The 23393-nt window shown below is 41.8% G+C and overlaps 1 protein-coding gene across 1 annotated transcript in view; it reads left to right on the forward strand.

The window, feature by feature from the left end:
- Positions 1–23393, forward strand: part of ACE (angiotensin I converting enzyme) — a 298219-nt gene that overhangs the window by 150233 nt on the left and 124593 nt on the right. The window contains exons 7-12 of the mRNA XM_085632599.1: positions 2054–2226; positions 4797–5020; positions 9398–9542; positions 10000–10098; positions 21303–21425; positions 21649–21860. Coding sequence (XP_085488725.1) covers positions 2054–2226; positions 4797–5020; positions 9398–9542; positions 10000–10098; positions 21303–21425; positions 21649–21860 — 976 coding nt within the window. The remainder of the gene's footprint in view (positions 1–2053; positions 2227–4796; positions 5021–9397; positions 9543–9999; positions 10099–21302; positions 21426–21648; positions 21861–23393) is intronic.

Here is a 23393-nt window from a genome sequence, read left to right on the forward strand (position 1 = left end):
AAAAATAAACAAACAAAACAAGTAAAAGTTAAGTAAAACAGGCATATAGTAGAAAAGACGAAAAACTTGTATTTTGGAAACTTAAGCGAAGAGTGGAAAGGAAAAACAGGGATCTGCAAAATATGAGGAGCGAATAGGATGAATTCCCAACTTCTAGCCTCTAAATGGACGAGATGTTAGAGAGCCTCTTAGACAGACACATGATGTCAGTGGATAAATGGGAAGTGTGGCAGAGAAGGAAATATATGACCCGGAAGTGGATCAGAGAGGAGTTTGGAGACAATGAAGTGAGGAGCTCTGGGGTAAAGAGAGAATGGGCAGAAACAAAGTAAACCAAGCAACCCATTGAACCACGGCGGAAGCCTTTGCTATGATGTGAAAAGTAGCAGACCATAAATAATGCTTTAGAAAAAGAAATAAGAATATGAGAAACTGAAATAATGCTGCTAATAAGGTCAGTAGACAAGGAGAGCAATATGGATTAGTAGAGCTCGTTTGTTACAGCCCTTTTCAGTGTGGCCTTGGACAGTGCTTAATTTGTAAAACAATAAGTGCAAGGGCTCTCGTAGGAGGCCACTACAGCTTGCCCAACCTTTGCCCCTGCCATTCTGCCAATAATAGTAACAACATAACTACTAACCACCACACTCCTGCAAGTATGACAATTCGGACTATTACAGGCCCCCAAAGCTATAAGAATGGCTTGGGCAGCAGCTGATAGTGATTTTAAATATACATTGAATTAATAATTAACTGTCGGTGTGGTCGTTTCTGATTTAGCCAGACAGTGCCACCTTGTGGCAGATGGCCTCATCCCCCGGTGTTGACAATTAAGTGCAGGTGTCGGGCACTGGTACCCACTGGCTCAAATTAAGCACTGGCCTTGGACATTACCGACCCTCACAGAGACTCATTCTCCTGGATGTGATCTCTTTGCTGGTGTCTTGCCTCTACAGGCCTGGGATTATTCCTCGAGGGACCCATTGCTTTCCCTTCAACATCCTGACTCAGTGCACTTCGCTATTGCTTTTTGTGCTGTAGAGACAACGTTGACTGTCCCTTCATCTATCTGCTCTTTCTTCTTTCAAGCCCCCACAATCAAACTCTGCACCTTTTGTCAGGCAGGCTCCCTGCTCCAGCCTTCCAACCTCTTTCCTTCAATATCATCCTCCAACCCTCTTCCTCTCCTGCTTCCCTCCTTATTTCTTCCCATCCTCAATCACTGCCTCTCATACTCCACTCCCCTTGCCCAGCCTCCTTCCTTCCCACAATTCTACTTTCCCTCCTCAGATCCTTTCTGCTGCTTGTCCTCCACCTCTCACATTCTTTGAAACTTTCCCTCTAACTTCCTCCCTCTCTCTAGCCTCCCATGCCTTTTGACTCCCTCCAAACAGCTTTTGTTTGCCTTCATCCTCCCAGTCCTTCTTCCACATCATAACCTCCTCATTCTCCCTTCACCAATCAGCAGAAAAAGATCAGAATTTAAGTAGTAACTGGTTTACATCTGGACAAAGGCTCTCAGGAAACTGTACAAAGTCATCTTATGGGTTTTTGATAAAAAATCTAAATTCTTATCCGGGAACAAATACAATATTTATATTTGACTTTCTGTAAAATGTTATTCTAATTGACAGGTGCCCTATGGATGTTGTAGTAGCTACTTTCAAGCCCTTTTGTCCTATTACCAGCCGTGGCCGCTGCAGGTAAGAATGGTGGGGCCAGTTGAGGGAGGTTTTCAAGAGACGACCACGAGGGAAAATTAATTATTTATTTAATTTTCCCTTGTGGTCGTCTCTCGAAATCCCTCCTCACCTGGCCCCCGCCCCACCGCTCCTACCTGCAGCGGCTGCCTATTACTGTCATAGCAGGCCGAACTACTTCCCTAAAAGGATATTTTATAAGAATCATGTAATACTCTCCTATGTGCACCTGCCATGGACGTCCTCTGCTGTTCACCAATGAGTTTCCGATTCTTCCTGTTTGAAGTTGGTTTCAGGAATCCCTGCTCTCCTTGTCCTCTAATAAGTGTGTGCCTTTCTCTGTGCTTCTGCAGAACTGGGATGCTAGATACATGTTCAACGTCTCAGACGAGTTCTTCACCTCACTGGGCCTTCTGAAGATGCCGCCAGAGTTCTGGGAGAAGTCAATGCTGGAAAAGCCGAAAGATGGGCGCGAAGTTGTGTGCCATGCCTCCGCCTGGGACTTCTACAACCGCAAGGATTTCAGGTGAAGCAGTAGGAGGAAAAGAAAGGAGATCCACGCAGGAAGTGAGGGACTTGGGAAACAAGGGGGTCTTAACATGCAGTACCTTTCAAATGCAATTTCCTGAAAGTCAAAGAACTTGGGAAAGTACCTGCCTTCAGCAGGCTCAAGTGATGGCTTTCTTTGCTTCCTAGGACACAACCCCTCAAAGCTTCTGCTCTGAGCACCACAAAGCAGAGCCTGGGATGTAAAACTTTAATGGTAAATGTCACTCAGTATTAAACCTTCAAAATTGTTGGATGGTACTTCGATTTATAAAGGTTTTAGTGTAAAAATCATAAAGGAAAAGCACAGATAATACAATCAACAATCTATAGGGGGGCGCTTAGTTTCAGCTTTTGGTATGTGGGGAACCAGTCACTTATTTGAGAAGGCTGGAAAAAGTCAAACCGTTGGTCTCTTTTCTGCATGTCAAGCTGTAAAGAAGAGGTTTGCGATGAAGGTGTCTAACATGTACCTCAGACTCTTCTTTGGAAAGACTTCCATGCCATGTTTTTGCCTAGGACCTCAGTCCCACCCCTTTTATGAGTGAGGGCCTGGTTGCAGGCAGGGATCACTCTGATTGGCGATCAGTCTTTGGGTTTCCTCTCTACTTCTCCTTGCCAACCTTAGGAAGAGGGTCGTGGACCTAGAATGGCACCGATCCCGGGTCCTGCCTTAGTATAAGTCAGGCCGCAAGTCATCGGGAATGGTACCATCGTGGTGGGAGCCAGATAGAAGGGAACTTTATGGAAGAGGGAGCAATCACAGGCAAAGTCATATTTAGAAACGCAGAGTTGTTGAGTTTGGTAGTTAAATGGGCAACTGATGTTTAGTTTTTCCTGGCATCGTTATTTTACTCAAAAACTGTCCCGAGTGTGGAAACAGAAAAAAAGACTATTTGCTCCAAGAACATCAAAATGCATAAGTCCATTTTTTCGAGCGTCTCAATGCACTATTATCGCACAGGTATAGAATAATTATGGGTGGAATTCTGCACTTCTCAAAAGTCTCTGAACCACAACTAACAATGGAAGAGTACTGACACAGCGGCCATCCCATGTAAGGCACTGGCATTGGCAATGGCACCCAATGGACTTGCATTCTCTCTTTTTCCAGGGCTGTCAATGCAGCACCTGTTTCTTCTTAGATAAGAGGCAGACACTGCCATTAGCAAGAAAACAACAAGATGAGACACTGCCACTGGCTTTCTTACAAACAGAGCCATTTATAGTCACTGCGGATGCAAGGGGGCACAGTAAGTGCCAGGAAGGTCATTGCCCATTGATTCTGCTATAGTAGAGGGTAAGTTCGACAGGACATTTGTGTGACATAATTACCACAAACCTCTATACTGTTGATGAGTTAAAGAAATCGTTTTGTGGGATATCCTCTCTTCAACTCTAACAGAAGTGACAGGCCGCGTGCTGTCGAGCTTGCTTCACCTCACACCTACAAACACCCGACATGTTGCTGCTGTTTGGAGGTGTGGATATGATATTGTGAAGAATCACAGTTGCCAGAGTTGTGACTTTATTCTGGCAATTATTTGCCACAACCAAGCTACAGAGGAGAACCTCCCACCCTGAGGAATTCCACATGAAGATCAGATCCGGGACAATCAAGGGTCTAGAGCCTTTTAGCCCTAGGAATCCTGGGGTTTACCACAGGAACTAGCCAGGGTGGGGCACAAAATCTGTGGCGGATCTCTATCGCTTTCCTTGTATCACTTTTAGTAGGTAGTTACCAGGAAGGAAGGGTTGTGGCCCATCGCCCACGCAACTTGGAATTCCTCCAACGTTTACATATTTGTAGGTATGTAAAACACCAGTTTATGGAACACCTCATCCATAGAATCAGTGCCAATACATGGAGACAAATGGAAGAGGGACAATGTATTTGCTTTTATCCTTAACACTACATGTACCGGTGCCGCCAATGGTCTAGAGGGGAGAAACGGAGCCCTTCTTTTCAGTCACTCAAGAGACAAAGATTAAATAGATGTCTCACCCACAGTTTTTACCCAAGCACCTCTTTCTTCCAAAAAACAAACACTGGCAAAACAAAAAACAGAGATCTCTGATTAAGGAAGGGACTCTCCTGGACCAGATAATAACAGAAAATAATTAACAAATTGAGAGTAGATATCCAACGGTAGACAATAATACAAAGGTCTGTGAACTAACAGAGCTTTTTAATTTCACAGATGGGCCTCAAGAACAGGCGAACACTTTTCCCAAATTTTACCACAAAGATGTCAAAACAGTGGGTGCACTTCATTGGTCAAATGAAAAAGAACAGAGGGGCCAGTGAACTGTTGGAGTTCCTTGTTAAGATAATACACAGAGGTGTCTGAAATGGGGGTGGGTCCTGAGGGCCAGATGATGCGATACCCAGGTCTGACAAATCAGGAGAACCCTTTCCTCACCAAATGATAATGAAGAGAGCGGTCTCTCAAGGGGAGAGGGCAGATTCGTGTTTGGATGGTGAGAAGGCTTTCTTTTGTCAGTTGTACACTTTTAGAAGAAGGTGGGGTATGTTCCTTTTTCTTCCAGAATAAAGCAGTGCACCACGGTCACCATGGAGCAGCTCTTTACCGTCCACCACGAGATGGGCCACGTGGAGTACTACCTGCAGTACCAGCACCAGCCCGTGACCTTCCGCAGTGGGGCCAACCCGGGCTTTCATGAGGCCATCGGGGATGTGATGTCTCTGTCAGTGTCCACCCCAGCGCATCTGCATAAGATCGGCCTCCTGGACAGTGTCACCAATGACAATGGTAAGGTCTCCTGGCTGGATCATGTTGCGCGCATCGGGGCGAGCTCTTCTGATAACTCTGTGATGGCTAACCTCAGACTGTGGCCTGCCTTTCTAGCGCAGTGTAATAGAGCTCTATAGAGCTCAAGGAATCATGAAAGTCCCCGGCGGAGGTTGTATCTCAAGGGAGTTTGATTAGAGAGCGATTGGAGAAGGGCACACAAACATTTCAATTACATTTGTTAACCTCTTTGTCATATCACTCCAAAGAGGTTAACTAATTTGCTTCAACCAACATTACCAGACTCACACTGCGGACTGGACTCTAATTTCACACTGAGGAGTGAGATCTAATTTCAACTTATTGGACTCTAATGTCAATCTTATGCATAGACTATGATGTTACTATTAGGAGTGGACCGCAGCTGATCACTGAACTCCAGACTCAAACTGACAATCTCAAATTGACAGCTAGACTCTAACTTCACTCTCATGACTAGTTTCCTGTATCACACTCAGTGCAATGACCTCACATTTCTCACCTCAAACGAAAGACTGAACTACAGATTAACACTAAGGAATGGACTGTAGTCCCCCAACAAGGGGTCGACTCTTATCCCACTCTAAGAACTAGATTCAAATATCACACTGAGAGCTAGACTCACTCTAAGAACTAGACTCAGATATCACACTGAGATCTAGACTCACTCTAAGAACTAGACTCAGATATCACACTGAGATCTAGACTCACTCTAAGAACTAGACTCAGATATCACACTGAGATCTAGACTCACTCTAAGAACTAGACTCAGATATCACATTGAGAGCTAGACTCACTCTAAGAACTAGACTCAGATATCACACTGAGAGCTAGACTCACTCTAAGAACTAGACTCAGATATCACACTGAGATCTAGACTCACTCTAAGAACTAGACTCAGATAGCACACTGAGAGCTATACTCACTCTAAGAACTAGACTCAGATATCACACTGAGATCTAGACTCACTCTAAGAACTAGACTCAGATATCACACTGAGATCTAGACTCACTCTAAGAACTAGACTCAGATATCACACTGAGATCTAGACTCACTCTAAGAACTAGACTCAGATATCACACTGAGATCTAGACTCACTCTAAGAACTAGACTCAGATATCACACTGAGATCTAGACTCACTCTAAAAACTAGACTCAGATATCACACTGAGAGCTAGACTCACTCTAAGAACTAGACTCAGATATCACACTGAGATCTAGACTCACTCTAAGAACTAGACTCAGATATCACACTGAGAGCTAGACTCACTCTAAGAACTAGAATCAGATATCACATTGAGAGCTAGACTCACTCTAAGAACTAGACTCAGATATCACACTGAGAGCTAGACTCACTCTAAGAACTAGACTCAGATATCACACTGAGATCTAGACTCACTCTAAGAACTAGACTCAGATAGCACACTGAGAGCTATACTCACTCTAAGAACTAGACTCAGATATCACACTGAGATCTAGACTCACTCTAAGAACTAGACTCAGATATCACACTGAGATCTAGACTCACCCTAAGAACTAGACTCAGATATCACACTGAGAGATAGACTCACTCTAAGAACTAGACTCAGATATCACACTGAGAGATAGACTCACTCTAAGAACTAGACTCAGATATCACACTGAGATCTAGACTCACTCTAAGAACTAGACTCAGATATCACACTGAGAGATAGACTCACTCTAAGAACTAGACTCAGATATCACACTGAGATCTAGACTCCCTCTAAGAATTAGACTCAAATATCACACTGAGAACTAGACTCCATTGTAAAAGTGAGACTCAGATTTCACACTGATTGCTGATTACTTTATTGTAGGGCTTCTACGGCTGTGCTATTTTTGCCTGCAAGGAATGCTTTATGTGCATGTGTGTGTTTGTGTCTGGGAGGTAATGCTCATGATTTTAGCACCTGTGAATGATATCTGTGGAATCATGAGGTATTGTTGTAAAGTATGTTTCCTGTTCTGTGTTTAGAAATGCAGGCAGGTAAAGGAGGCATCACTTGTGTCACATAGGCACAGTCATTGGTGCATGGTTGTCTTGTGTTGGTATGGTTCATGGTGTGTTCAGTACTGATGGGCTCAGTGAGCTTCTTATTTGGGACCCTTTTAGTGTCTTGTTTTCTCAGACTGTATTGTGGCGTGGTAGATGTGCTATCTGTATGGCATTTGGAGGTGTGTTGGTTGAGTTTGATGTGGATTGAGCAGTGTGTTCCTGTGTTCTGTTGACTTGGCATTAGGTAATGTAGTTGCCCTTCTTCACGGAGCCACTATCTGCAATCTTTACCCTTTGCATATTAAGGAGCATGTTGGGGTAGGTGAACCAGGCACCATTCTCCCGATCTCAATGGGAGGCTTGCAATCAATTACTTACTTCCCATCATTAGATGCAGAAAGGACCAATACAAATGAAATGGAAAATGCATTATGTCTCTTTAAGCAAAGAAGTCTTGATTTTATTTTGTGCTGCAGAGTGATGGGCATCATGAAGAATTGTCAGGTTACAATGTGCGGGCTCTGGTGAGGACATTCTCCAAATTACTGGTTAGAGAGGAGACTTTCAGATATCAAAACAATTTCTGGAGTTTAGAATTTCAGACTTTATTTGGGTGAAGTGTTACTTACATCTAAAGCTTTATATTGATGAAATCTTAGATTTTAGGCCATGTCACCAGTACTTCCCACAACATGACCAGCATTATGATGTCAGGTTCATACATTACACTAAAATGCGAACTGTTTAAATAGTGCAAAGATTGAATTAAAGTAAAAACCCTCTATGCCAACACCGAGCTCTCTTTCTTCGCAATGTTTCCGACCAGGCTTTTTTTAGAATCTTTCCCTTGTTCACACTGTCCATATATTTTGTGGCACTTTTTACCTTTCTATGATTAATCACTACCCCCACCTTTATTGCAGTTCTATTTGTTTTGTTTCCTGTCCCTCCCCTTTAGTCTTACTTTGTTCCTCTGTCTTTCCATCTCTCCTTCACCATTTTTTCATAATATTTTCCTCATTATTCTCTTCCGATGTCCCATACTTGCCTTTCTTTCCCTTGCAAAAATTGCAAGCTACATCTTTCTTATGATCGCCCATTCACTGGATTATTCTCTCTCCTACTAAAATACACTCTTTAATCTCTCCTCTCCTCTTTTTAGCCTCTTGCCCTCTAAAGAGGCCAGTCTACCGATGCCCCACTCTGCTGTGCAAACCCCCATACCCTTTCCTATGTCAATAGCAACAGATGCAAGGTACTGCCAGAGCAACATTAAAAAAACACTATTGACAATTTAAACAAGTGAGGGGTGTCAGCTGCTTGTCAATGAGGTGGAACTACCATACTTTTTGTTCTCAATGTGAAATATTAGTTGGAGCAGTTTGCTTCAAAGTGACCAATTACAACAACCCAGGACAAGCTGGTATAAACACAGCTTTGTCCAAGTAAATGCCTTTTTCCAGCAGCTCTGGGGGTGGCGGGACACCAGACCTCATTTATGAAGGGGCGTACATCCTCCTGTACAAAGATAGTTACATATTCCATATCCTTTGCCCGCCTGGTGGAGCTTTTACCAGTGTCAAAGTTTCTCTTTAACAAACAGGGAGTGTAAGCAGGCTTGCCCCACCTAGTCTTCATGATTTATGTCAGCATTTGAGATCTCTCTCACTTGTTGTTCTTCACAGTGTTTCCGGTGCTGACACAATACCTCTAATGCCAGGGATCACAATGGAAGTGCCAGGGGTGCCAAAAGTTTTACCAGATGTTGCAGCTGAGACTTCAGTATAGCTAATGCCAATTGTCATTTGGCGTACAACACATCCACCATGTTTTGAGAGAGAACCCTGTCTGCCAAACTCTATATAGCAGTCTCTGTTGTTGAAGCTAATTTTGTACTGACTTGTGGGCTCTAGTGCTGCAAATTGGATTTAAATCTCATACTGAGAACTGTACACTATTGTTATGCAAAGGAAAGACTCCAAGTTCACACTGAGAAGAATGAGTAATTAACACAAATTGCTTACGACGACGACTGGAGTTCAAACTTATAGTGAGAACTGAACTCCTATCCCAATCTAAGTAGTAGACCTAAATCACAGCCATTGGAGTAGATATTCACATACTTATTGTAAAAGCACTATGTGTAAAGACATTCTCTAAAGATAGAACAATGGTTAAGACTTCCTGCAAGCCTTAAGATAGGAGATACTCCCTCGATTCAGGGTTTCGGGCTAATGCTCGTCTGAATGAATAATTTCTCCTACACTAAACAAGACGCGAATATTCCAACTGGAGTCTGTCTCCTCCTCATCTTAATTTCATCCTCATTCTTTTGGATACAGAGAGTGACATAAACTACCTGCTGAAGATGGCGCTAGAGAAGATCGCCTTCCTGCCCTTTGGCTACCTGATCGACCAGTGGCGCTGGAATGTCTTCAGTGGCCGAACGCCAATGAACCGCTTCAACTATGACTGGTGGTACCTCAGGTAAATTGTGGTCTTTCAATGTTACTACAGATTATTATTACAAGATACTAATCATAGCAGTTAGGAGACAGTGCCTGTGTGTCTTCACTATCACTTGAGACTTTGCTCGTCAAAACATGAAACAGTAAAGTCCAGTGTGGTATGGTGGGTGATTTTCAGGAAGAGGTAAAGAAATAAAGAATGGATATCTTGAGACAATCATCAGAGTATAGCAAACATAATTGCAAATGTATGTGTTGCTTGTGAAACACCTTTAAAAAGGAGCCTATATGGTCTTAAAAGCTAGAGACCTAAAATCTGTGATAGACTAACAAATTATCTAGCTGTCAAGTCTGAAAACTCTAACAACAAATAGAAAACTTGGCAAGAATGTTGGAGCATGATTTTATTTATTTATATGTTGTATTGTTCTACAATGTTTAATCTTACTGTGCCTCTTTGTGCCCCAATTTTTCAGAACAAAATATCAGGGAATTTGCCCACCATTGGCAAGAGATGAAACCCAGTTTGATGCTGGTGCCAAGTTCCATATTCCTGGAAACACCCCATACATCAGGTAAGTGAAGATGTCAGATTCAAGGCGGTGGAGTTTGGCCCCTACTATGTTAACTCTGGGAAGAAGAAGAAGTTTTAAGATGAAAACCCTCCTGTTAGCTGGAGATATATTTAAGAAGAAACAGGTCATATGAAGATGTTTCCTTGGGTAACCACTGAGCCTCATATATAACAAACAGAAAAATCAATTAGATAAGTTCAAATTTATTGAAGAAAATTATCGCTCATTGATGAGAGAGAAGTTCAAAAGCCATGCATATTGTATGTTGTCAACAAGAATCGTTGATAGGTTTAAAATATTCATGGTAGTAAAAAGAAGACCTGCCAAAACGTTTCGTTCCACATATTCGGAACTTCTGCAGGGCAACTGTCACTCAAAAGACCTCAATATTATTAAGGTCCAAAAGTAACATCATTTTTCTTGTGTGTTAAATGTAGAATTATACTTTGAAAAAGCATGCCTTCCATCTGAAGCATGTAATCATGTAAATGTACTACATTGAGTCAACCAAAGTATGGTAAATGTATCACTTGTTAATGCAGTGTTTCACCTGTTCTTTGTGCATTAATTCCATACCTAAATAGATAAACGTATCAACACCTCTAAGCTTGTTTCTGTTCCGATATCGACTGTGCAGTGGCTGTTTCTCTTCATAGGCAGAAGAGCAACACCCCACCTGCTCGCGCAGCGGTAAACACAGAATAATAAAATGGTAATTACCATTTTATTATGATGTGTGCCAACGGCCCGTGCTGCTGGAGTGTGAGGGAGGGGGCGAGGCAGATTCCTGCAGATTGCAAGATGTCTCCCAGGGCTTAGTGCACATGTCATATTGGCCAGCTGCCTACAGCCGGCCTATCAAACATGCACACTTAAGACCCAGCAATTCCAGGGCAGAGAAACAGCCGGGGGATTGATGGTACAGGCCCCCAGCCTCAAAGTGAGTGCTGAGTTAGTCTGCTCCAACCAATCCTGGAGCTGCTCTCATGTTTAAAACAGCATGTGAGCAGCTCCAGGATTGGTTGGATTTGAGTTGCACTTGAAAGGAAGTCCTTCCCTTTCCGTCCTGCTCCTCATCACCCCCAGGATCGGTGCGGGTAGAGGAGCATCGGACAGAGGGCCCGGCAGCCAGCAGCATTTATTGTGAGTGCCCCACCATTTATTAATATCGTCAGCTGCCACTGCGACTGTGTATTAGAAACCTTTTCTCATATCTCATAGCCTTTATTTTCTCTGTAGTAGTTGTAAGTCATTTGAAGTATCTATTAAAAATGGCTTAAAACATTGTTGCTGGTCAACACAAATTTAAATGTTTTTTTCTCAACCTTGCAGATTTTCTTTGCTTTGTGCAACTGAGTTGGTACTTCTCTCACAAACATCACAGGTGCTACAAATAAATAAGTCTTGACACAAACCTTGCCCTTGACTCAGGACATATTTCGTATTTCACTTAGTTGGTACTATACTGACCATCACAGCTTCAGCCAAAAAAGGCAATAAAAGGTTTGTGCAGGAGACTTTTCTAGCAAACATTGTTTCTGTCACTATTTTATATTTTTTTTAAATGTTTGCCAATATTGTGGACTTCAAGATCCATTAAAATTTTGGAGTTTAAAATAAAATCTCATCAAGTTAAAACCTTTGATATTGCACTTATCCCTACAATAAACCAAACATATAAATCCTTGAATACCAGACAGGTGGCAACCCTATGAAGATCCCTCCGTTTTCAGCATTCTTGGGGCCATATGTACAAAGAATAGGAAATCTGATTTTCTGATTTGCAATTCTTATGGAATCGCAATTAGGAAATTACAGTTCTGCAGCGTGAATTCTTTTCTGGATTAACATGCTGTGCATTAGTCCGCCATCTAGTGCTTGGGTCTTTTTTCTTGTTTTGGTTGCTGTCGACCACCATTTGGTGCCAGGTACGTCCCCTGTGTGACATCAGACGATCTCCTGGAGGTTGACATGCTTGGTAGCCATCTTCAGATTCTCTTTTCCACCATTGGGTCTGGAAGCAAGACGGGAAGCTCCGAAGATTTTTCAGATTTTTCACAAATAACTTCAAGAAAACCGAAAAAAGGCTACCGCGAATCCTATCTTTTACCAACACCGTAACCGGGGACAAGAGTAGAGCTCCAGCGAAGACACCACAGAGGACCTCATCAGTCCACAAATGGCGAGCTAGGGGACATGGAAAATACCCCCTTCAAGTTTTGTCCCAAGTGCCACCACAAGTACGCTCAACGCGACGTCTGCAAGCTGTGCCTGCCCAAGGATCATCAGGACAAGGACTGTGAGGCCTGCGCGGCGTTTCTGTCGAAAACACTCAGAAGCCGCCGGAACCCAAAGAGAGGCCGACTACGACATGATGTCGCAGACCACGAAGAAAACATCCCTCAAAGACCTGGGTTTCTCCAGCGACGAGGAAGAACGTGGAGTACCAGCAGAATTGACGCACGAGGATGTAAAAATTCTAGAAGGGGACTCTGAAAAAATCCACGCCCACAAAAAAGCAAGCGAAAAAACAAACAAAACGGATAAGATAAGACACCATATACATCCGTCGGAACTGAAGGGCTACGGACACAAGGCGCAGCCCAAGGCAGCCCCGACGCCGACCAAAAAGGCGATTGAACGTCAGCCGCGACTAGAAGAACCCCACGGAACCCAACCAAAGGTTACCAAGGAGGGAAAATCACTGAAGACACCGAAGCAAAGGGTCTAACGCGAACCTGAGAAGAAAAGCACTATGCTGTCGAAACCGGACGTGGCTGATAGTAAGAGAAAATCTCCGGCCTCCGACGCCCAGAGAGCTCTCAAGGTCGAAAAGAAAAGGAAAAGACTCGAGGACGAAACAGCAACGCTCCTCCAAAAGAAGGAGTTTGACACCTCTCTGAAGGATTTTTGAATCCCTAAAACCACCAAACCAGAAAATGTCAACACCGAAGAGGCGGAAGATGCAGAGGGAGAAGAAGAAGGTATCTTCGACTCACCCCCAACCCCAGAACCCCGTGACGTAGAGCCCAAGGAATACGGGGAGCTACCGGATGAAGAGGAAATCTCCAAACATTTCGAGGATTCATGGAACGACCTTGACACCGAGAGCCCCGCGGAGGAGGTATGCAGTTATCCTACGAAAGCATCACCACCGGACGATATAGCTTTCTACAATGGCTTTGTCAAAAGGGCAGTCGACAAATTCCTCGAGGAAGAAAAAGGAGACACATGTTTTCTCTTGGAAACAGTAGCCCCTGCCATCAAGGGGACTCAATACCTCCCTATGCTTCCTATCATACTGGCTCAAGGCAAATAAGCCTTCAAGGAACCAGCTTCAAGCAAAGGTGTAACACCCAGGGTAGAGAAGAAATATAAGGCCTCCTCAAAAGACCCTAAGTATATTCAAGGAAACACGGTGCCAGATTCAATTATTGTCACCACAGTCAGAAGAAGGGCTAATGCAGTCTCCAATACCGGCCCTCCACCAGAAAAGGAGAATAAGAGAATGGACATGGTGGGGAGAAAAATGGAAAAGGAAGCGGCAAAACAATGGCGCATTGCAAATTCAAACTCCCTACTAAATAGATACGGCCACCAACAATGGGACGAAATAGAGGAGATCCTCAATAAACTGCCTGAAGAGGACAAGAAAAGAGCAAGGTCTATTGTCCAGGAAGGTAAAAACATGACCAATACATGCCTTAAGTCAGCCCTTGATGCTGCAGACACTGCCAGTAGGCAAATGTGCATAGGCACCATCCTCAGAAGACATGCCTGGCTCAGAATATCTGGATTCAAACAGGAGGTTCAAATCTCTATCATCAATGGACCATTCACTGGGGACGCTCTCTTTGGGAAAGAAGTGGATGAATCCCTCCAGCAGATTAAAAAGGACAACAAGACTGCTAGGGCGATGGGAGCCCTACAGTCGAGAGGTTTTTTAAAAGAGGTGGTTTCAACAACAGAAAGACCACAGGAAGAGGTGCATTTGGTCAGGAACAGCAAATGTCACAGCAACCGCAAGGTCAAAGCCCTGGTCAACAATCAAGTCAACAGGGAAACTACCAAGGCTGGCAACACAACAGCAGAAGTAGCCCTTTCGGGAAAGAGGTAGAGGCAGAGGCCAAACCCCCAGAGGAAGAGGAAATGGCTCTAACTGACTCACTCACAGAAAAGAACCCACACAAAACACCAGTGGGGGAAGAATATCCTTTTACCTCAAACAGTGGGAAAATATCACAACGGGCAATGGGATATTAAATTTGGTAAAGTACAGGTATTGAATGGGGCTAACAAAAACACTACCTGCAAACCTACCACAAACAAGACAGTTTGTGAGATCAGAACTAACACAGCTAAATTCAGAGATCAAGGAACTATTCCAAAAACAAGCAATAGAAGTAGTACCAAAACAGGTATGTTTCAAAGGAAACTACTCGCCGTACTTCCTACTACCGAAACAGGACCTAACTCTAAGGCCAATCCTAGACCTAAGGTTCATAAACAGGTTCATACTACACAATGCTTCAAAATGTGTACTCTTCAAGAAATAATCCCACAAATTCAAAAGGGAGACTACATGGCAATAATAGACCTCAAGTCCGCCTACTTGCATATCCCTATGAACAAAGGACACAGAAAGTACCTGCAGTTCCTACATAACGAAACACATTATCAATTCAAAGTACTTCCCTTAGGGATAAAATCAGCTCCACGTATCTCCACAAAGTGCCTAGCCGCAGTGGCGGCACACCTGAGAAGGGAGGGAATCCACGTCTACCCCTACCTGGACGACTGGCTCATAAGGGCACACTCAAATCAAACATGCCACAATCATGTTCAAACAGTCATTTAAACCCTACAGGAGCTGGGTTTCTCAATAAACCACAAAACCAGAAAGGGAAAAAACCTTCCTAGGAGCAAGATTAAAGTCAAGGAGTGTGAGAGCGTACCCTACACAAAAAAAGATACAAGCTATCCATCAAGAAGTGGCTCTCTACCAGAGGGGACAATCTCTGACAGTGGGGAAGATCGTAAAATTGATGGGCATGATGGCATCATGCATCCCACTTATCCCTCACGCCCGCCTGCACATTTGCCCATTCCAGGAATGGCTTACCAACAGCTTGTCTCAAGACACAGGGAGTTGGGAGGATCTAGTGGTTGTTAAACAAAAGGTGCAAGCAGAGATACAATGGTGGACATCCAACAACATAGCACAGGGAAGACCTTTTAGGATCCCAACTCCATCTGTGACAAATCACCACCGACGCATCCCTCAACAGTATGGGAGCACATTACAACCAGCTCAAAGTACATGGTCAGTGGAACGAACAGGATTCCATAAAGCACATCAACTTGCTGGAGATGAAAACTGTCTTTTTTGCACTGAAAGCATTCCAAAAGCACATCCAGAAGAAGACTATCCTAATCCAAACAGACAATACAACAACAATGTTCTATCTGAACAAGCAGGGAGGTACAAAGTCCTTTCCCCTGAGCAAACTTGCACAAGAAATCTGGAAATGGGCAGTAGCTCAAACAATCAACCTACAAACAGTACATCTACCAGGAGTAGACAACATTACGGCGGACCAGCTCAGCAGATAGAACAACTGCTTCCATAAATGGGAGTTGAAGCAGAAAACAGTACAATGCCTTTTCAACCTCTGGGGAACACCAGTGATAGACCTGTTTGCAACAGTGCAGAACAAGAAATGCCAACTCTTTCCCTCGAGGTTTCCACACCACTTGTCAAAGAGGAATGCACTTACACTCAACTGGTCACAGACATTTGCTTACGCCTTTCCACCAATACCCCTGATGCAAAGAGTGCTAGAATAAGCAAATCAACCAGGAACAAACATGATCCTCATTGCCCCTCAATGGCCAAGGCAAACATGGTACTCAACCCTGCTGCAACAATCCAAGGGCAAGATGATCAAAATCAAAGCAGACAAGGACCCACTAACAATGTAACAAGGCCAATTCTTTCACCCGGAACCAGCAACACTGCATCTAGCAGCTTGGCACCTGAGTCGATAAAATTTGGCCACCTGAAGCTGCCTCTACGAACAATGGAAAGTCTAAAAGAGGCAAGGAAACAGTCAACAAGACAATGTTATGGAGCAAAATGGAAGCGATATACCACCTCGTGCACAGTGCACAGACATAATTTTTTTTTAACAGTTTTTATTGCTTTTCAGTAAATTAGGACGGAAAACAAATAGAAGAGCAAAAGACAATAAGGGGTTCAGTTACATACCCCAGTTGTTGAGCAGAAATACATGTCAAATCAGGCTATTTAAGGCACGTCTATGGTGCCTTAGGCTACCCATATCTCCTGCCCAGGTACTTTGCAAAAGTCACTGTCCAACCATTGAAAATTCCCATCGCTAACTATCCCCCACCCCTCCTCCCAAACGGTGCACAGACATAATATCGAGGTTTTTTTCGAACTGCAGAAATATCGAGTTGTAAATATCGGAGGGACAGAATATCGACATCAAGACTATTGGCGACCAGAATATCGACCTGAAGGTAAGAAATATTGTTTTTGTTAATATCGTAGTTAGTAATATCGTTTGCAAAAATATCGTTGTTAATAATATCGATGTTTATATTATTGTTATGTATTTTAGTATGTATTTTATATGTATGTGTTCCACATTTTTTAAGTTTTGTATTTTTTTTAATATATGTATTACATTTTTAGAAGTTAGTAATTTTTTTAAAGTAAATTTTGCATTTTAGTACCGTAGCGGGTTGTGGGTTTGTAGGGGAATAGGGTGGGAAGTAATTTAATTATAGCAAATTAAATAATCATTTTTGGAAATTAGTAATTATTTTTAATTATATTTTGCGTTTTAGTTCCGTAGTGGGTTCTGGGTTTATAGGGGAAAAGAGTGGGAAGTAAGGTATTATAATTAAGTAATTATACATTTTTATTTATTGGTATTGATAATTAATCTATTGTAAATTAATTATTAATTGGTAATTACTTTTTATTAATTGATAAATATATTAATTGTGTTCATTTAGCTTAGGAGCAAGTTGTGTGTTTATAGGGGAATAGGGTGGGAAGTACTTTATTATAATTAAGTAATTATTAATTTGTATTTATTGGTATTGATAATTAATTTATTGCTAATTAATTATTAATTGGTAATTGATTTTTATTAATTGATTAATTGATAATTATATCAATTGTGTTACTTTTCATGCGGAGCGGGTGGTGCATTTATAGGGGAATAGGGTGGGAAGTAAATTAATTATAATAAAGTATTCCTTCATTTTTATTTATTGGTATTGATAATTAAGTTATTGTTAATTAATAATTGGTAATTCATTTTTATTAATTGATTATTATATTAATTGTGTTAATTTATTTTAGGAGTGGGTTGTGGGTTTATAGGGGAATAGGGTGGGAAGTAATTTAATGTTATTAAAGTAATTATTAATTTAAATTTATTGGTATTCATATTTAATTTATTGTTAATTAGTTATTAATTTGTTATTTAATTAAAACACTATTTAATTGATAAGCATGTTTATTTTAACACTCTACTATCCAACACTTTGCCTACAGTTATACCCTCTGGAGTGGGAATAGTAATTTTTACCACTTCGCTAGCCAGCACTGCCTACTATTGCACTCTCTGAAGTTGGAATAGTAATTTTAACCCCTACGCTATCCAACACTTTCCCTACTGTTGCACTCTCTGGAGTGGGAATAGTAATTTTGACCCCTACGCTATCCAACACTTCCCCTACTGTTGCACTCACTGGAGTGGGAATAGTAATTTTTACCCCTACGCTATTCAACACTTTCCCTACTATTGCACTCACTGGAGTGGGAATAGTAATTTTTAGCCCTACGCTATCCAACACTTTCCTTACTGTTGCACTCACTAGAGAGGGAATAGTAATTTTTACCCCTTCTCTAACCAACACTTTCCCTACTGTTACACTCTCTGGAATGGGAATAGTAATTTTTACCATTACACTATCCAACACTTTCCCTACTGTTGCACTCTCTGGAGTGGGAATAGTCATTTTTACCCTCCCGCTATCCAACACTTTCCCTACTGTTGCACTCTCTGGAGTTGGAATAGTAATTTTATTCCCTCTGCTATCCAATATTTTCTCTACTGTTTTAGTTAATGTAGTGTATAATTTATTTTAAAAAGATTAAAAATATTGTTATTTTTTAATTTGTTATATATATTTTTTATATTTTTATTTATATTATTGTTGTATGTGTATATATGTATTTATAAATCATAAAATGTTTTTTACCAGTTTATAAGTTATTAAAATAATTATTTATGAATATTATTAAGTAGGTATATATATTATATTTTATATGTATATGATTAATTTATATGTATTAGCTATCATTTTTAAACATTTTAAAGTATTTTTAACTATGTTTCTTTTAATTATATGTATTATTTACTTTATTTTACATTATTTTTTTAACATTAAAAAATATATATTTTTAACAACGATATTTTTTTTCAGATATTTTTGTACTTACCATGATGTAGATAGGATGTCGATATTCTTGACTTCGATATTTTTGTCACAATATTTATGGATCTCGATATTGTGGTAGTCGATATTTTGTCAGTGATTCAGCGATGCACTGCTAATAATAAAATCAATTCCATCAACACACAAGAAACAGTCAACACATACCTAACTGACTTTTTGGACAACAACATCAACTACTCAAGCATAAAGGTGCATCTGGCTGCCACAGTAGCATATACAAGAGGGAAAATAAGCAAAGGTTTCTTCACAAGACCTGTAATTAAAAGGTTTTTAGAAGGATCAAAAAGAAGTGCCCCACCTGGAGCAACACCAGTTTCCGCAGGGAGCCTAAAGACAGTACTTGCTCAACTAATGGCAAAACTCTTTGAGCCCATGCATGCAGCAGACCTCAAGCACATTACTCTAAAGACAACTTTTCTCATCACTATTACTTCCCTACGGAGAGTAAGTGAGCTACAGGCTTTAACAAAACAAGAACCATACTTGAAAATCCACTAGGCTAATGTAATCTTAAAAACAAACCCACATTTCTTACCAAAGGTGGTATAAAAATATCACTTAAATAAAAATATCATCCTACTAGTTTTCTTCAAAAACCCAAAAACAAAAGGAGAAAGAAGCCTCCAGACCCTAGATGTAAGGAGAGCATTGCGGTATTAGCTGCAAAAGACTGAACAAATATGCAAAACAAAACAGTTGTTTGTCGCCTATGCACATACCAACACAGGATTACTGGTCACAAAGGCTACAATTGCACGATGGATAGTTCAAACCATCCAATCATGTTATGCCCATGCCAAAAAAGAACTAACAATGCGACCAACAGCTCACTCCACTAGAAAGAACGGAGCAACCCTAGCTTTCATGGTTAATGTACCCGTTGACAACATGGGCATCACTGCACACTTTTACGAAACATTTCTGTGTCTTGACATACAAATAAGTAAGGAAGCTCAAATACAAAATAGACTACAAAATAGAAATATGAACATAAAAAAGAATCCAAAGATGGCTACCACGCACATCTGTTGTCACACACGGGACGTACCAGGCACCAAATGGTGGTTGACAGCGACCAAAACAAGAAAAAAAGACCCAACCGCTAGATGGCGGAATAATGCACAGCATGTGAATCCAGAAAATTCTTTAGGCTGCAAAACTACTCCTACTGGTACGTAACCATTTTGTTCCTAATGTACAAAAGAATGATTTCCTAAACAGTGATTCCTAATAGGTTTGCAAATCGACCTACCTCATGAATACTAATGAGGTAGGTTGCAATTTATGACCCATTAGGAATCGCAGCCATCACATGGATGGTGGCCTGCTAAGTTGAGAAGACCACCATGTCTGTGATTGCTTTTTAATAAAGCTATCTTTTTTTTCTAAAAAATGCAGCCGGTTTTCCTTAATGGAAAATGGGATGTATTTAAAATTAAAAATGTTTTACTTTGAAGCTTAATGCTAAAATGGGAAGGGGTCCCAATGCAACCCCTTTCCTTTTGTGAATGGGTTACCACCTCCTTCAAGGGGTCAGTAAACTATTAATGTTTTGCGACCAGAAATCAGTCGCAAAACATTAATCCATACCATCGATATTTGGTATTTGGAAGGGATGCCCTAAACACGCCCCTTCCAAATAACGAATCAAAATTTGTTGCTGAATCGCATTATGTGCTTTGTACATATGAAAAGTCACTTTTGCAGTCAGAAACGGCCTGATTTTTTAATCGGGCCATTTCAGAATGCAAATATGATTGGTACTTTTGCCCCTAATCCCTCAAAGGGCATCACTGGAGGAATTTAGCTGAACAACGGCTTATGCGTCAGCCAATGGCCTTCTATAACGGTAGTCCAATAACTGAACGCTTGGTGGAATCCTTTATTTGATGCCAGCTAATTGTGCCTGCAGGGTTACTCATGGAGGTGAGAAATATCTGGAAAGATGTGAGTAATGGCTGGTCACAAGTATTGTGTATGAGAGGCATCCTCTATGGTATCACTTATAAAAATAATAACTGATGGATATAAATGCTTGAATCTGTCTTAGCCCCTGGTACTTACTTTGAGTAGCATTCTGTCCATTGTTTTCGTCCTTTAGTACCATTATTTATTTACTTTTTGGCAAGTGTTATATTGCGCTGTCATTGTCACCTAGACGTTACTTCAGATCACTGGTTTCTTTGTCATAGAAATGATCTGTGCAGTGGCAGCTTGCAGAGGGAGTGCTGCGGGGCGGTGGGGCAGGGGAGGGGCAGTGTGGGGGGTAGTGGAGTCGGACATACAGTGGCCAGGAGCGCAAGGTAAATAGTTTTATTTATTTATTTATGTACTTACTTTACTCCTGGCTGTCGTATGTCCAACTCCACTAACCCCCACCCTGCCTCTCCCCTCCCCCGCCCCTCCCCACCACCCCACAGCACTCGTTCTGTGAGCCGCCACTGGATCTGTGTAGTTGCCAAAACTGTGAAGGGAAGATGTGAGGTCACCATCTCCTGTACTCTTCAATTGCAGTAGTTCTCATGTCTCTAAACAGCTGTGTCCCTCATTTCTATTGAGTAAGATGTCAAATCCCCTTCACCATTCACCTGGTTGTGTTTGTCTTCCTGCACCTCACTGATGTTCATCTTTTGTTGGATTTTCAGATACTTTGTGAGTTTTGTCCTGCAGTTCCAGTTCCATAAAGCCCTGTGTGAGGCTGCAAAGCAAACTGGCCCGCTGCACACCTGTGACATATATCAGTCTCAAGAGGCTGGCCGGATACTTGGGTAAGAGCCAGGGTTGACATAGCAGGGTAGGGCCAGGGTCAAGAAGTAATAGTAGGGGAGGCAATCCACTATGGAATTAAAGCTACCAACACAAAAACATGCCATTTTACTGGTCTGACTGAAGTAGTCAAGTAGAAGAATAGTGTTTTTTGAGCGATTGCTAATTTCTGTGGTTTTATTGTAAAGCCATTGTGTATTTTATTTTCTCGGGTGCACTTTGCAGCCAGGCGATGCAGGCTGGATCCTCCGAGTCCTGGCAGTCGATCCTGAAGACCGTAACGGGAACAGATAAGATGGATGCCGGTCCACTGCTGGAATACTTCTCTCCCGTGACCAAGTGGCTAGAGGAGCAGAATAGAAAGAACAACGAGGTCCTGGGATGGCCTGATTTTGAGTGGCGCCCGCCAGTGCCAGAGGGCTACCCTACCGGCATTGGTAAGTAAGGCCATTTGACAAAAGTTGCATCAGGAACATGTGCGCAAGAGAAGAACGCCATTGAGTGCAAATGAGTCTGTTTAGTTCTAGTTTGTCAACGCATGATAGAAAGTGCTACTGAGACAATTTAAGCTTCTCAACAACTCAACTTTGCTAATAAGTGTGGAATTCCGTCTATCCGTGAAGTATTCTCTCTCTGACGGCAACCCAAGATTTCTCACAATTGATGCATATATTTTGAATAAAATAACGTTTCATTTTTAAAGAGTTCTTGACCTGCACAATTGCATTCTTTGTGAATGCCATTAATGTTTTTTTCCCCAAAGAAGCTCTTGCCAGAGGAGAGGCAGTGCTCATGAAACACTAAATTAGGCCCTGTGTCTTGTTCGCATTGTCTTCAGGCCCAGGGAAAATTAATATATTCATGTGTGGCCTTGAGCTACCGTCTCAAAGTTGAGGTGACAATTTGCCATGCATGAAATGACGGGAAGTAATTTAATCAGTACCTTAAAAGGCGGTGCTGGAATAAAACTGGACTGGGGGTAGCAGAACCTCAGAATCTTTAAACTTTAGTGAGATAAGGTCTGTTTTCAGCCCTCTGGCTGTTACAGATTTAGGTTTTTTCGTCTGGATTTTCCTGGCACGGCCCTTGTGGTCTACAATTGATATGACAATTCATATTTGAAAATCCAACGCCATATGCTAACCTCCGTTCCAAAGTTGGTGGTTCTTTTAATATTATGGAAAAATTTGGTGAGGATTTTAGAAGTCCTCTTGCTTCATTGACATCAAGCGAGAACAGAGGATAGAGCCTCTGCTCATCTACACTCTGGGTCCTTGATTTTCTAACTCATCTTGTGCAAAATAAAACCATATATTATTACAGGAGCAGTGAACCTTCACTCTATGCATGACTGCTCTATTCCCCAACTAAAACTGTAGTGGCAGTTCTTCAGGGGGGATTTCATGACCGTCTGCCTCCTGCTATAGGACTATGTTTTGCTCTGAAACTTTAGGAACAGAAGGTGCCTTGCATGCGGTTTTTGATCTACAGCAAGAGATCATGGTAGAGACAGGCTGAGCTCGAGGGCACACTGCCGGGTATCTGAACTGGAAAGAATACTGCCAAAGATCTGAGAGGGAAGACACACTTCCAAAGTTCTGAGCAGGTTAGCACACCACAAACACCTGAACTGAAAGGCACACTACAGAGGACCTGAGCTGGAATGTATACTGCCAAACACGTAAGTTGTAAAGCACACTGCAGGGGACGAAGCTGAAGGCACACTGCCAATTATCTGAACTGAAAAGTACACTTCAGGAGATCTGAGACGGAGGACACACTTCTAAAGACCAGATCTAGAAAGTATACAATCAAACACTGAGCAGGAAGACACTACATGTCCTGCTTGCATAAATGTTGTATGGTTTCATTGTGACTGTAGACTTGTTGCGGTACCCCATGCATATAACCTCTAGCATACAGGTGTTACTCTTCCCAACTTCACATACCACGGGGTACTCCATCACACA

This window comes from Triturus cristatus, chromosome 2_1 (assembly GCF_964204655.1).
Source record: "Triturus cristatus chromosome 2_1, aTriCri1.1, whole genome shotgun sequence".
Taxonomy (NCBI): domain Eukaryota; kingdom Metazoa; phylum Chordata; class Amphibia; order Caudata; family Salamandridae; genus Triturus; species Triturus cristatus.